The sequence below is a fragment of the Festucalex cinctus genome, chromosome 1, assembly GCF_051991245.1.
Source record: "Festucalex cinctus isolate MCC-2025b chromosome 1, RoL_Fcin_1.0, whole genome shotgun sequence".
Taxonomy (NCBI): domain Eukaryota; kingdom Metazoa; phylum Chordata; class Actinopteri; order Syngnathiformes; family Syngnathidae; genus Festucalex; species Festucalex cinctus.
The window spans coordinates 21,471,286-21,488,312 of NC_135411.1; the positions used below are offsets into that span (position 1 = coordinate 21,471,286).

Sequence of the window (17,027 nt, forward strand, 5' to 3'; positions counted from 1 at the left end):
AAGAAGTGAAAAGCCCATTGTTAAAGAAAATACAGGTGTCCATTAGGGTTGTTGAAAAAAATCGATTCGGCAATATATCGCGATACTACAGCACGCAATTCTCGAATCGATTCAATAGGCAGCCGAATCGATTTTTTAACATCCATTTTTGATGGAAAAATATTCAACAAAACGTCTAACTTTCACACCTTAAGCCTGGAAGAATGTTATATTAATGCCTTAATATTTTATTCAAATGCTCTTCTAACATGAAAAATGTTACAACCTGTTTGTTAAATACAGTGGCTCACAGTTATGAGACTGAAGTTTCAGATCAATAAATAATACATTTTCATACAAATCTTACAGTGTACATGTACAAGTTTACTGAATGGTATTTTCTAAATTTGATTTTAAAAAAATCGCAACAATCGACTTGTAAATTCATACCGGGATTAATCGGTATCGAATCGAATCGTGACCTATGAATCGTGATACGGATCGAATCGTAAGGTACTAGGCAATTCACACCCCTTGTGTCCATAATACAGTATAAACACGTGGTAATACGTGTTAAATTAACAGGACAGTTAAAAAATAAAAAAAAGCCACACTTGTGACTGCCATGTCACCATGATGCATCTTCTGTGAACACGAGGTCGTGCGCATTATGATGTCACTAATATGTGACACTACCATAGGAGAGGGGAGGGGTTGATGACTTGAGCCACAACCACAACAGATGAACCAACGTGGCAAGTCTATTATGATTGGCGGATTTCTTTATTATCTAGTTTATCTGTGTGATGTCAAATTGATCGATAATTGAAGGTGTTTGGCTTCAGCTCAGATTCACAACAATTGTCGCAAACTTTATTATCCTTCTCAGTAATCACATCGCAAGAACAGCTTAACTAACGTTCGGTATGACCACAGTTTATCTTGTATTCTCATTTTAGCAAAAGTGTGCCAGCATTTTCATTTTAGTTCAAACAACAAGCCTGCTTGCTGGTTGCATCTGATTGAATGCGGATGGCTCATGGCACATAGACGTTAACGAAACTTATGCCTATATATCCTGAAGAAAGATTTTTGAATTAAAGAGATGTTAAAATTAAATAAATAACGCATACTATAGTTAGTTCTTTTGTGGTTTTCAAACTTTATACCAGTCAAAAAAAAAAAATCATAAACACTATTACTTTGTGATTGGATGGGGCACGGAACTTCCGCCTCCCAGCGCAAAAGCTAAATTATGACATTACAGTCGATCACACATTTTGCATAAAATGCAAAATATTGTTAGATCACGATCCAATCGATGGTGTAAAGTCTAACTAAGCTGTTTGTGATGGCCATGATTTCATTCATTTTTTTAATGAGGGAAAAAAAAAAGTTTGTTTTTTTTTTGTCATGAAAGCATGTTTTTTTTTTAATGTGGTAAAAATAAAGTAAATTAAAGAAATTAACACAATTAATCACAAAAAAAAATTTAATTTTGTAAAAATAACATTTGGATGTGCGATGACTAATTTGAGTTACTGGATCTATTAAAGGGTGTCTATATTTTTGCGGTGGGGAGTGAAAATTAAGTAAACATTTTTTTTTATTAAACACCATGTAATTTAAAAAATGAAACTACATTAAAATCATCATTTTTGATCAAGACGAAGGCGACCTTAAACATTCATCAAAACAATCAGGTTCCAATGACACAGTAAAAAAAAGTATTGTTACCAACAAAACATTCCAACATGATCCAAAGAAAAAATCTGTAAATTAATACTTTTGACAGATTATATGTCCCATGCATGTTCCCATTCTTGCAAGATATGAACTTTTATTTAAATGCCTCGGTCAACATAAAAAAACAAAAAAAAAACCTCATCAATCCAATATAGCGTGCCCTATTGACATGCAAAAGACATGTAGTAACTGTTAGCGCAAAAGCTATTACATTAAAACAACTTTTGAGACTATTGCTAATATGTTTTCATCCAACATGGATTCTAATTACTCTCCTCCTGTATAGTATATGTACTCACATCTCTGAATACGACGGCGCCTGCCTTTGTACATGTCGGGAACGGACAGAAAGACGGGAAAAGATGCTTGACTTTGCCTCTTCTTCCTCCCTCTCCTTCTCCCCAAAAACAGACAGCCTGTGTGTGAGTGCGAGTGTGCTTCCAGCGCCAGACTCCCAGCAGAGCCGCTTCAGACCATACCATTTGTCAAAGTATCCTGGGGGGTAAAGTGAGGGGGGGGCCTAAAATACCCCCACAATGAACTGGCAGTTGCTAGTCCTGCCCGTCCGATTTTTGTCGCACAGATTAGGTGCCGATGTATTCCTGTCTTTTTTTTGTTTGCCCTTGAAAAATGCTACATATGCACTGGCTTAATTATCCTAATTCTCAAATTCTGAATTCCGTGATTGCTACGCACTGACTCGGGAACGGATCATTTCATTTAAGAGGTTGGGTTTGGGTTTTAGAATATTTTTTGTAAGGTAAAAATATATTTTTTTGTGTGTGTAATAAGTCATTTTTATTGCTAATTGCTTATTGCCTATCTTAAGTCTTTTAAACTTTTTTTTTCATGAACATGGCATGTCCTTTTGACAAACGATCTCGTTGATGAAGGTGCACTCTAAAAAGAGAATTGCTGAACCTAATTAAGATAACAAATTGAATTGTTGACCAATTTAATAAAATTGCTTAAATTAGTAACACATGATTGAATTAAATTAATTTAAGTGAATACATTAAATGTAATTCATTATGAGTTCATTAAACTTTATCCATCCATCCATTTTCTTAACCACTTGCTCCTCACAAGGGTCGCGGGGGTGCTGGAGTCTATCCTAGCCAGTTTCGGGCAGTAGGCGGGGGACACCCTGAACTGGTTGCCAGCCACTTGCTGGGCACACAGAGACAAACAACCATCCACACACACAAGCACACCTCGGGACAATTGTGAGCCCACAATCAACCTGCCATGCATGTCTTTGTAATGTGGGAGGAGACCGGAGTACCCGGAGAAGACCCACGCAGGCACGGGGAGAACATGCAAACTCCACCCAGGAAGGCTGAAGCCTGGACTCGATGTTGCATCCTCAGCACTAGGAGGCGGACGTAGTCAAAAAGTTGTCAATTTCCGCACTCATTAGCCAACAAACACATCTTTAAGGCGTTTATGCACCCCTTGAATACATGTAAGACCTCCCTTTCATTAAATGTGACCACTAGCATGGGCTTATATTACAGTCTTTAGAAATGTTGCTCTATGTTTACATAGAGCAACATTAATTAATGTGTTTTGACATGGTGACTGTAAAAATAAAAACAGCCACCTCGTGGTACTATCTTTTCTTTGTTTTAAAAAAAGAAGGCCTCTATTTAAGATGTTTATTTGGTCATGTAAGTCCAATAGAGAAACCATGTTTAATAATAAAGGGTATACACACTACAGGTTTAAGTGAAAGAAGTGAAAAATAATACATTACGGCCTCTTTGAATAAAGTGAAGACCTCCCCTTCACGAAATGTGACCAGTGAACACTATGAATGAGACTGAAATTACAATATCTTATATTACAATATTGTTGTTGTTTTTTTATGACATTTTGCAATTATATATTTGCCAATGGAGAAACAAACAGGTACCACCTGTTCTTTGTTTAGAAAAAAAAAAGTGAAAGAAAATTAATTTTGCAATCACACATTTCTCACATTAATGTTGTGGGTGATGCTATATGGACTGTAAAAGTAAATACAGCTACCTAGTGACACCACCTGTTATTTGTTTTGAAAGGGTCTCCTTTTTGAGGTCAGCAAGGTTCGTGTCAGGCATGTGAACACGCCGTGACTAATTCAGTCACTGGTCTGTAAATAGCGAAAGGCAAGTCCAACATTTTCTTTGCAATATGGACTGTACGCCCCAACTAGTCTAAACCCAGCATTGTTATTTATTAATATTGAATTTGCGGAATATGAATTAAGCAGAAAGAAATCACCCAGTTTTATCTATCTAGGGTGGGCTGTCATTATGTCCTGTACTGCCATCTGCTGTCAACTGAAAGTGACGTCACAGTGCCCTCAGGCTAAGCTTGCAAATGTCACGTGACTAAACCCTGAAAACAGGTAAGCCATACATCCTGTGTTGGAGGGAAGGCCATTATTTGAAGAGCTGCGTTAATGAATAATTTCTACGAAAAAGTTTGAAGATATCTCTTGTAAAATTCATGCATCTTTCTCATTGCTGCCCTTGAAGCAGGGATGAAAAAAACGGGCTGGCCTCTCAGTGAAAATGTGTGCTTCCATCTTCTTCTAAATGAAATGTCGGTGGCTTTTGTTATGCCCTTCATCTGTCTCGTCTCTTTCAATTGATTTCAAAGACAGCAGACATATCAGACTTAAAGAGTTCCACAGCTGTTGCTGCCTCTAAGGCACCTTCGAACTGTATATTATTATTAATGTATCTGTTACCATCATAATATGGGATTTGCAGCTCTACTCCACTCCCCCACAAAATTCTTTCCCAAAGTATTGTGTTTAATACGAGCACCATCTAGTGTTCACAAAGGTGGCAAATGCATATTTAATAGAATAAGAGGTTGATTCCAAAAAAGGCCCAGACATATCAAACCTTATTCATAATTTAAAACAAACAAGACAAATCATGACCTTCTATTAAGTAAAAATTTAAAAACAAATAAATATATTGCACAAAATAATTCAAATTTAAAATATATACATATTGTCGCTGCACTATGAAAAACACTTATGTCCATTTTTGTCATTTTTATTTTTATTTTTTACATTTTTACATTTATGGGATGCAACTAACTGCAGACATCTAAAAAACGTTAAAAAAAAAAAAAAAAAAAAAAAAAGGACATGTTTTTCACAGGACAGCAACGATATTAAAAATTTGCAATATATAAAATATATAACAAATTTTAACAAAAGATAAACAGATAAAACAATCTAAAATATAATAGGAAGATAGAAAGGAATGTATAAAAATTAAATTAATCAATAAGCTAAAAAAATAGCAAACATTTTTTTAAAAACTATTTAATACTACAGTATAAATCAGTCTTTCCCATTTCTGGGCTTTGTGGGCTGAACTAGCAAGTTTCAGATGTTTCCATCCTCCAACTGATCTAAAGATCAGGGTCATTTTCAGGCTTTTACACAGCTTGTTGATGATCTGATTATAGGAATCAGGTGTGTCAGTACCGAAACAAGTAAAACATGCGTGAGTCCGGCTCTCGAGGACCTGGATTGGGTAAGCCTACTCTTAATAATAATAAGTACAAGTGTTAAAATGGCATGATCAGTGAAACTGCAGTGTCGCGTTTCATCCACAAAGAGGCACTGCAGGACTATTACACAGTACAAGAAGCCGCTCAGGTAGCAAGGAGTCATGTGATCGTATTTTAGAAGCCATATACTAAAAACATAATCAAGTCTCCATAATGCATAAGTCAGCAGCAGTTGCCACCCATCTGACATTAGCTAGTCATAAGTGAATAACCTTAAGGTAGCACGCAATATACATAACAGCATCTCAGCGTAGTTTGGACTTGACCTCGTCAACTTTCGCCAGGATTGTCTGTCATCAGTGCAAGACCCCTCGACAGCGCACCTCCACTGCAGCCTAAAGGGAACGTCATGTTTTAAAGATAAGATGCATTAGGTGAGAGCGAGGGCTGACCCAGTCACACCTGCAGCGGAACCCTCACACTTCCTATGCATTCTTAAAACTAGTCTGTATACTGTATATACAGGGTGGGATGAAGGAGGCTTACAAGGGAAGTGCAAGGAGGGAGGGATGGAAAGACATTTGGAACTTATAGGGATACAGGAAGGGCGGCAGGACGTTGAAACATTGTGCAAAGCACCATGAAGCTGAATTTTATTGATATCTCTGCTTCAAAGACAACCGGTAACTCATTTTGAGTTTGCCAAAAATCATGTTTTAAAAATGAAGAAAAAAAAACAAAACCTGTCAGGGTAACATTTTGGGGAGACACAGTACAGAAAGCCCACTGGTGACTGCCACATCGCCATGATGCATCTTCTGTGAACACGAGGTCGCGTGTATTATGATGTCACAAATATGCGACACTGCCATAGGAGAGGGGAGGAGTTTGAGCCACAAACACAAAAGATGGAGCAAGTCCATTATTTTCGGTAGATTTCTTTATTATCTGGTGTATCTGTATGCCATCAACTTGGTCGTTAATTGTCGATAATTATCGGCCACCGATATTATCGTGCATCCCTGATAAGGATGTATGAAAGGAATGAAGGGAGGCTGTGAAGAAAGGAGGAATGAAGATAGGAAGTGTGGAAGGAGGAAATGATAAACAAATGGAAGAAAAGGAGGAAGTGACTAAAGAAGGGAGAATGCCATGCTGAAATGGAAGGGAAAGGGAAGGAGGCAGGAAATAGAATGAATGGATGGAAGGATGAAAGGTAAAAAAGGATGACGTAGGTGTAAAAGGAATTAAGTAAATAGATGAAGTATAGAAGAAAGAAGGGAACGAAACATGAATGAATTTACCGCACTTGAGCCTTGAATGTAATGAATGAATGAATGTACATTGAAGGATGCGCAGTTCGGTGATTAGGTCAATGCACGCCATTTCCTACGCCTGTTGTTCCAAAATGAGCGGGTTAACTCCAGTTGGTGTGCTCGGTGGTAAATTTCGCTTTCAAAAACACCCCGACGGGACTTTAGATAAAACAAAATTTGCGTTTAATTAATTAATAACTGCTGAATTGCAACCAATTGTTATGATGCTGTTACGTTTTGAGCAATACACGCATGCATGCAATTGCGTACATGCATTTAATCAATGTTTGCAAATGACATTCAGATAATAAAATGCGTTAATGTCAAAATATTACGGTATTTTGGATTTATTTTATATTACGCAAATACGCCAGTAATTTAGCTGATTAATTGTGATTAATCAAAATTAAAAAGTGTGATTAATCAGTTTCAAAATTTTAATCGTTTGACAGCACTAAGGGAGGGAATGGTGGAATACATACATACATACATACATATATATATATATATATCCATCCATCCATTTTCTTGACCGCTTATTCCTCACAAGGGTCGCGGGGGCTGCTGGCGCCTATCTCAGCTGGCTCTGGGCAGTAGGCGGGGGACACCCTGGACTGGTTGCCAACCAATCGCAGGGCATATATATATATATATATATATATATATATATATATATATATATATATATATATATATATATATATATATATATATATATATATATATATATATACACACACACACAACAATCTAGTAGGTTAAGATCATATTGGCTGGATTAACCATGGTCAGACATTGACCATTCCGGGTGGTTACCAGCATACCAATTTTATTGGTTAGCCAAACAACCAATGAAATAGGTTAACATAGAAAGTCATTCTAGATAGATCACCTGGAAATATATTTAATGTATCAATTTATTGTATTGTAAATGTTTTTATTAATTATTATGAGTGACTATAAAATATAACATATACATTAAAGATAATATACTGTTTAAAAATGGAAACATCGCGATATATCACGATGCACGACCAGTTCCATGGCGTAGTGGTAGAGTGTCTGCCCTAAAAGTGGGAGGTTGTGGGTTCAATCAAACCAAAGACTAGACCCATTTGTCTATCTGCTTGGCACTCAGCAATATGGGCTGGATTTGGGAGGGGTTAGATTACCAAATGATTCCCAGCCATTGCTTCTGCTCACTGCTCCCTCAGTGGCTGGGTCAAATTCAGAGAACACATGAAATGGAAGGAAGGGGAAAAAAGGTCACAAGTAATGTAGTTTCAATGTTTTACATGAATTTTATACACTTGTTTTTACATTTGTTTAGCAGCTAAAAATGTGAATTTCAAAAATTGCTTGTGCGGTTTACAAAGATCTTATGGTGGCTAAATTGTATTTGGATTTTTTTTTCTGTTTTCTATTGGCCTTTTTGGCGTATTTGTACAAAAAAAATTGAATTCCACACTGCGTTACTTGGCGCTCCATTTGTCCTTCATTTCACTCTTGACAAGACTGCTGCATATTTGACTCTTTTATTATCTTCTTACTTTACTTTGCTGGGACAAGTTAATAATGATCTTTAATACAGAAGGGGGCAAAAAAGACACAGCGGGGTGAATAATTGTGTGACAGTGGAGCCTAAAAGCTTAATTAAAAAATCATATGCTCAGTTGCTTTAACAGCACACAGCTCCTAACCTTGCAGAGAAGAAAAAAGAAGAAGAGCCGCCAGCTCTTCTGAGGCGAAAATTCAATTTTTACACACGTGAGTGTTCAATCAAGGACACCTCAGCAGCAAGTTGGCAACTGTCCAGCAGCACCAAGAATTTGGGACAATTTAAACAAAACATGCACAAAGTCTGCTCGCTGCTGTTCAAATGGCAAAATGTGCTAATGCGGCTAATGTCCACAGTTGTCGCATCAATTGGCTCCAATATGAATTTACAAACTGCTTTGGGCGATCTTAGCTTGGGTGTGAGTTGCACTAAATGACGTAATAGTGTGATGCAACTTCACGTAGAGTGCGCTAATCGTCAAACATTTATATAATCGTTTACCAAAAACATCTGTCTCTGACCAAAAAAGGGGAGAAAACAAGCATTTGTGAAAAGAAATGCCTATCAGAAGGGTGACTTTGCGACTAACACTGTTTTTTTTTTGACCAGTCAAACTGTAAAACAACAAAAAAACAAATGAGAACGTGCTGACAAAAGTAATGTTTGCAGATATTTTACAATAAAAAGGAGAGTGAGAAACGATGGCTCACTCATGCTGAATGTATGTAGCGTTCCTCATTCGTCATTCTTTTCTGATGATAATTTGTGACATTCGATACAGCTACCTACTGTCAGAAAAAAAGGTGCTAACTTTGTACCAAGGGTCCAGTGGTTTGTTACTGGGTCAGTCCCCAACTATTGCGGCCTTTTAACAGGGTACATATTGGGACCCTTACGATTAGGGATAGACCGATAATCGGCCGGGCCGATTATCGGCGCCGATATTTGTCAAAATGCCAAATATCGGCATCGGCCATTTTTTTAATCTGTAGGCCGATAAAGCTCACTGAGCAGGGAATACTTGCGAACGTAGCGAATTTGGGGTTTTCATCAGGATTTGTAAGATGTTCGCAGTCAGTTTTTATTTGTCGAATACACATTTGGAACATATTCACACAATTTTTCACCGCGAAAATCTTTTTGAAACGTTTTTACGAACCCTAACAAAAACCCCAAATGAGCTACATTCACATGAATTTGTTACTCAGTGAGAAATTATATATAGTTTGAAAGAATTCCCCCCCATTTTACTGCAAATGAATATCGGCTTGAAATATCGGTTATCGGCCGACTTGACTACAAATAATCTGTATCGGCATCGGCCTTGAAAAAACCATATCGGTCTATCACTACAGTTACGATTACCATTTTTACATATTTTTTTATATATCGGTATAAACCTTCAATGGGTACTCTCTAGACCAGGGATGGCAATATTATAGAAATGATGCCATACCCTGGTCATATGCCGCTTAAACACATTTATCTTTATTTTTTAATATACAGTGCTAAACTTCATTTTACACTTGTAGGATGGTTTAGAATGTATGCGACTTAAATATTGCCTGTAGTTAAAGGTTTTACGATGCGGATGGAAAGGATGTTTTCACTGAAGTTGTCTATGCAATTGGTCCCTAATGAACATGGCACACACACACACACCACCTCAGTCCAATTAAATAAACACCACTCACTGCAGCGAGAAGTCCATTTATATTCAACGAGAGCTAGAGTGAGGACTGTGGACGAGCCACTGAACAAATCAATAAGTAATATCGAGAGGATTTAAGTAGGGGCTCCACTGGACGCACTGACGTGCACCGGCCCGTCTCGACTTTGGCTATCGTCTTCGGATATTTGTTTTACTACTATTATTGAGGCCTTCAAGGTCACATAAAGACTGCAAACAAAAAATGTGTCAAAATATTCAATAGGAGTACAAATCCTGAGCTATGCAGATGGTACCTGTCAAGGGTTTTATGTTTTGGAAGTAATTGGTCATCGACCTTTCCTTCCTACTGCAGGTTTGCCTCAAATTAGTTGGCGGCTGCCCTGGCCCCAGAAACCTCTGACATCATCAAAAGTGTTTTTGGCACTAAACAGAGTGTCAAGTCAAGAATTATATTTAGTATAGTCGTGCCAAGTCACAGCACGAGTTATCTCAAGGCACTTTACACATGGAGCAGGTCAAGAACCTGCAGTTGCTCAACCGCTTGATCCTTGGAGGGGATGAGAGAACAATGGGCACAACAACAGCAGCAGCAGTACTGTATGCCATTTTTAACAGAAAGTTGCAAAACGGGTGAAAGTCACTTCTTAAAAATGTTGAAGAAGAAGAAGAAGAAGAAGAAGAAGAAGAAGAAGAAGAAGAAGAAGAGAAGACATTTTCTTTGCGACATAATTGTGCTTGTGTCCAAATTCACAAGGCTGGGTCCTGCGAAGGACTAATTTGTCAACTGCGTGACGTCACTCCCGGCGCGACTCGACGACAAGCACAGACTTACACATGAATGGAGTGTCAGTCAATGCTAGGGGTGCTAAAAAAAAAAATCGATTCGGCAATATATCGCAATACTACAGCACGCAATTCTCGACTCGATTCAATAGGCAGCCGAATCGATTTTTTAACATCCATTTTTGATGAAAAAATATTCAACAAAGCGTCTTAACTTTCACACCTTATGCATGGAAGAATGTTATATTAATGGAACATTAAGCCTTAATATTTTATTTGAATGCTGTTCTAACATGAAAAAGGTTACAACCTGTTTGTTAAATACAGTGGCTCACAGTTATAACACTGAAGTTTGAGATCAATAAATAATACATTTTCATACAAATCTTACAGTGTACATGTACAAGTTTACTGAATGATATTTTCTAAATTGAGTAAAAAAAAATTGTAACAATCGACTCGTAAATTCATATCGGGATTAATCGGTATTGAATCAAATTGTGACCTATGAATCGTGATACGGATCGAATCGTCAGGTACTAGGAAATTCACACCCCTAGTCAATGCACTACCGACAAGCAATATTTACAATCCATTCATATGTAGGTCTGTGCGTGTTGTCGAGTCATGCCGGGAGTGACGTCATGCAGCCGACAAATTCGGCCTTCGGAGGACTCAGCCTTGTGAATTTGGACACAAGCACTGTGTGTGTGTTTTTTTTTAAAGCATGTTCAAGTATAGTTTAAGGCACATATGTCAAGATCCGGTCCTCGAGGGCCAGAGTCCTGCATGTTTTCGAGGTATCTCTACTCCAACGCACCTGATTTTAATGATCAGGATAATTATCAGGCTCCTGCAGAGCTTGCTGGTGAGCTTAAATATGAGTCAGCTGTGTTGAAAGTGGGAAACCTCGAAAACCTGCAGGAGGGATGCAGTTTGACACCTATGGTTTAAGGACAGATTTACCCCCCAACAGAGATGGGAAATCCAGGTCCAGAAAGTAAAAACCCTGGCTCAGTTTAGCTGGGGTTAGGTTACAGGTGCTTGTCCTCAACCGGCAAGTAAACGAGGTCATTACGAGACACACCTGTGGCTAAAGCCAAACTCTGGCAGGGTTTTAACTTTCTTGACCTGTTTTTTCCATCTCTGCCCCCCAAAATATCTAACGGTAACAATCCTATTGGAAAAATCACAGTTAAATCTTGCGATATACACTACCCACAAAAAGTTAGGATACTTGGCTTTCAGGTGAAATTTATGGAAAATGTAAAACGTTTACGCTACAGTGACATTTAAGTGGAAAGATGCACTGGTGATTTCCTCATCTCAAACAATGAATTGAAACAAAAGTTAACAACAACGGTGGGTACACCACAACAAAAAATGCCAACGACTCAATAATTTGTCATGTGCCTTTGAGCATCAATGACAGCTTGACAACAACGTCTCATGCTGTTCACAAGTCGACTTGTTGTCTGCTGAGGAATGGCACCCAATTCTCCTTCAAGTACAGCCCTCAGGTCATTCAGGTGCTGGGGTGCAGAGTTTCCAGCCTCTACACGGCGACTCAGCTGATCCAGCAGGTTTTCAATAGGGTTCGGGTCTGGAGAAAGTGCAGACCATTCCATTTGGGATACATCCTGATGATGCCACCTCCATGAGAGGAGCATTGTCGTTTGTGAATTTTACCGTTAAACTCCTCAGTAGACAACAGCAATTTGTGCAAAAAGTACTGAAACATTTAACAATTGGACATGTGTATTCAAAAGCTTAGAGAAGGTCACATTAAGTTCACCTGAAAAGGTTTGAATGCATTTTAGGCTTGTTCTGAAATTTAACCTGAAAGCCAAATATCTAATATTTTGTGAGTAGTTAAAGTATTACAGATAAAATCCACGATGCAAAGACGCGGAAAAAAGTTACAAGTGCTATAGCGAGGGATGACTGCATACAGTGATCATTGTAGTACCTCATCTGCATCAATTTGAACCAGGAAAACCCTGTTGCTGTATTAGAATGTATTAGAATGAGATCAGAGTAAAGATGCAGATTTGTATTAACTGTGACCCCGGGTTTTCACCGGATGCGGTTGTGGTGCGGTTGCGTTGCGGTGCGTCTTGACTGCGTGCTCTGGACGGGTCAATTTTTTTGTCAATCCACACCGGCTCCGCACAGCTGCGGTCCGGCAGCTCCGTCGCCGCCCACTTCCCAACGTGGCTCGCGGGACCGCGCGCGCGCGATCATGTGGCATTTCACAACGACAAACATACAGAAAGTCTGCTCAACAGAGAAGCAGAAAGAGAGGTGGACTTCTTTTGATTTAACCTTTTCTTCTTCTTCTGCTATGAGATTCCATGCAGCATCCTTTTTTTGGTTGTCCTTGTAAAGTATATTAATAACGAGAGTCGGGTCAGTGCGGGTCCACTCTTTATTTCTGTCTTCCGCGTCCGGCTGCCGCTCAGTACGGCAAGCGAGACGGGCACAACAAGCAATCGCGAACATCAAACTCACAATACATTACAGTCCTTATAAAAAGGATGTGCCGTGTCATATATTATTTTGTGGTTTTCCACCTCCAATATAAACCTCTCCTCGTCCATGTTCGCTGGTGTCTAAACCGTGAATGAGCACATGGCCCGGCGACGCCCACGTCACGTTTTGCTGAAAAACTTGCGAAATAGGAGCTGGCGAGTGTTTTATTCTGAAAGGTAACCGGAAATTTATTTTGAAACTGCCTCGGTCTTCCTGTCCCGCTCGATGTGTTTTGTGCTAGCTTGCCATTTGCCGGAGGCCTACCGCTGCGGCGTCCGGCAAAAATAGAAAATAGGTCTATCCTTGCGGAAGGCTTGCGGCACACCGCAGGCCTTCCGCAGTCGACACGCAACGCACCCGCAAGCGGTGTAAACTGCACCATTCGAATGAATGGAATCTAATTGCTTGCGTCGCCGGACCGCACCGCAACCGCACCGCAACCGCATTCGGTGAAAACCCGGGGTTAACGTCTGCCTAAATTGGGGACAAGCGGAGGAACCAGCCGTTTGTTAGGACTGTTTGCTATTGGTGGGTGGCGGCTTTCTATATTAGAATTTGGAGAAAATCTAGATAAAGGTACAGATTAAGGGATTGTTTTCAGTCGACACTCACTTTATAATGCACATTTACTGCCACCTATAGGACTGGAGTGGAACAGCATCAGCCTGCAAGTCATGATTCTCAATGACATGAGTCAAACTTAGTGGAGGTCTTCTAGTCATTCATGTTGTAGAGATACTAGTAACTTAAAAAAAACCACAATTTCAATATTTAAATATAATTAAAACTAATCATATTATTGTAATATTCTATTTTGTCCCTTGAACGGTGCAGATTAATTGAGGGGTACTTTTCATGCATAATGTAACAGGAGATCAACGTTACCCAACGACTGCCCCGCAAGGACCCTGTTGTTCTCGCCTGCCACGGCTGCCCGGGCGTTCCTCTCGCTGGCATACTGGACGAAGGCGTAGCCCTTGTGCACGGAGCATCCCACAATCTTGCCGTACTTGGCGAAGATGGCTTCAATGTCGGCCTTGCTCACCACCGCCGTGTTGAGATTGCCGATGAAGACGCGGGAGTTGAGCGAGCGCGGGTCATTCTTGTTGGTCACGTTGCTGGTCTGGCTCTTGCCGGTCATCCTAGACCTGCCGCAGTGCCTGCTGGGTAAATATAAGGGATACTGTTATTGCTGTGAATGTATGCAAATTAGGGCGTAATTGTTCAGCCCTAGTACAAATTAAACATTTCATAAATATAGACCTGATGCATGTCAATGCATCCACTGAATAGCACCACATAATGTAAGATATTCTTTAATACTGTAAGGGTAACTTGCTAAGTGTCTACATGTTAAAGGGGAAGTCAACCTTGAACATTTCTTGACAATAATATGTTATGTGTGACCTCATTAGTTGAAACATGACATTCTGATTAATACATTTGTGGAATACGAGTTATGAAGCAAAATCCAGCCGCTTTTATCCATCTTAGGAGGCGGCCATTTTGCCGCTTGCTGTCGACTGAAGACGGTATCACAGTTGCTCAGAGCTCAGGTTAACGACCAGTCACAGCTCACCTGTTTTCTTAAGATGAACTGTGATTGGTTGTTACATGAGACCTGGGCAACTGTGATGTTGTTTTCACTCGACAGCAAGTGGCAAATTGGCCGCCTTCTTATAATGATTAAAACTGCTGGATTTTGCTGCTCAACTCATATTACACAAACATAGTATTTATCAGAATACTGTATTTAGATTCATGGGGCTGCGTAGAACATCCATCCATCCATCCATTTTCTTGACCGCTTATTCCTCACAAAGGTCGCGGGGGCTGCTGGCGCCTATCTCAGCTGGCTCTGGGCAGCAGGCGGGGGACACCCTGGACTGGTTGCCAACCAATCGCAGGGCACACAGAGACGAACAACCATACACACTCACAAGCACACCTAGGGACAATTCGGAGCGCCCAATTAACCTGCCATGCATGTCTTTGGAATGTGGGAGGAGACCGGAGTACCCGGAGAAGACCCACGCGGGCACGGGGAGAACATGCAAACTCCACCCAGGAGGGTCCGAGCCTGGACTCGAACCGGAGACCTCAGAACTGGGAAGCGGACGTGCTAACCACTCGACTACCGTGCCGCCCCTGCATAGAACATATTATTGTCAATATTTTTTGCGGGGGGTTGACTTCCCCTTTAATGAATGAGATGGTTTGTATTCGTGGTGGGAATCTTTGACTGTCTCACAATTCGATTGGATTCCAATTTTTGGGTCTGCGATTTGATTCAAAATCGATTGTCGATTCAAAATGATTTGATTGAAAATGATTTCTGCTTCATTTTATAGACGAGCATATATACTTGTCATAATCTACTCCAGTCTAACTCGCTAATGCTAATTAGCGCGCTACTCGTAGCACTTTTATCCCTAAAAAGAATGGCTCTTCATACAAAACACTTCAGGAATGTATACAGAGACGCATCTTAACATGACTCACTGGCATATGCTCTTCCTACGCTGCAAAAGCAGCAACTTTTATTGGCATAACTTGATCGTGACGTTTTCCTTCGACTCTAATGTGGCTACAACTTCTTAACTGTGTATCAAAACGTATTGCCCTTGTTTGTGTACTGAGTACACAAACAAGGGCAATACAGTATAAAATAAATCAAATAAAATCAATTTAAGGACATTTAAAATCGATTCTGAATTGTACTAAATGAGAATCACGATTATGAGAATTAATTTTTTGGCACACCCCTAGTTTGTATGGTTCACATTGTGCTACTATTTTGGTTAATAACAGAACACCAATGGATATCTTCAAGAGCCGCGTGTGACAACTATGGACTGATATGGTTACTCTATGTGCCCCCCACCCCCCACCCTCCTTGATGGGAAAGTGTCTATTTGAGGAAGGCTTTTATTTTGCTGATTTTTTAAAATTAAATATGGTAAATATGGAAAATTCACACAAAATTGAACTTTAAAAATTTATACAGTGGTTCCTTGGGAACCTCTGTAGAAATGTTTAAATCGCTAACCTGGCAATAGCCAGATGGCTATGCGCTTCACTCAAGTGAGTTTCTCCGCAATATCCATCTGGTACTTCGCCACTGGTAATTTGCTTGGGAATTCTGTACAATAATTCGAGCTGATTGAACGACACGACATTCTACACGTTTGTTTTAACCAATCATGGCCACGGGTGAAAATTTCGTCCTTGCCGAAGCGGGGAAAAGCACGAACATCTTACCAGCTAGAAATGCACGAAACGTACCTCGCTGTTCAACATTCAACAATGAAACGGTGGGTCATTCTGTAAGAACAGAATGAATTGTAGCGTCCATTCGTCCATGTTAGGTCTGTTTTTTAGCCCCGGCGTCGGCGCTGGCTTCCTGGTTTCGTCACAGCTGCATATCCCGCCCCCAAACACAATGTCGCTCTATGATTGGTCCAAACTACCAGTGGTTCGGAACGGCGGATATCAGCGGGAGCGGTAGAAGATTTATTCTCCAGGGTTTGTTAACTTACAAATACCGCGAGAATTCATCTTGCGAGAGAAAGGTTATTAAATTGCGCCTTAAGACTCATTTTTATACTCTTGCATTTGGCTGAATGATGTGCTCCTGGTGACTGCCGCTACTTTCTTTTACTGCTTTACGGTTTCTGCACTGGTTGACCGGGATGGAAATAGCTGCCCCGACCTACCAGGCTGGATTTGGATGACGACGTCTTCTTGCAGTGCTTCAACTTTTTAAATGGACTTTCACACTATTCTAGTCAATATTGTTTAGTATCACAAACTATGTAAATTGTTGCCTGTCGGCAGCCATTGCAGCCTGATCATCCTGGAAGGGGAATTACCACACTTGCGGTCCCTTCTCATGGTTACTCATTTTTCCCCTCATGTTTTT

The 17,027-nt window shown here is 39.9% G+C and overlaps 1 protein-coding gene across 8 annotated transcripts in view; it reads right to left on the reverse strand.

The window, feature by feature from the left end:
• ralyl (RALY RNA binding protein like) overlaps nt 1-17,027 on the reverse strand; it is a 75,872-nt gene that overhangs the window by 29,849 nt on the left and 28,996 nt on the right. For 5 of the 8 annotated variants that reach the window (XM_077523002.1, XM_077522943.1, XM_077522985.1 and 2 more), the window contains one exon: nt 13,991-14,268. In XM_077523002.1, coding sequence (XP_077379128.1) covers nt 13,991-14,246 — 256 coding nt within the window. In that variant the 5' untranslated portion in view covers nt 14,247-14,268. The remainder of the gene's footprint in view (nt 1-13,990; nt 14,269-17,027) is intronic. The other 3 variants (XM_077522962.1, XM_077522976.1, XM_077522994.1) reach the window with 1 other exon arrangement.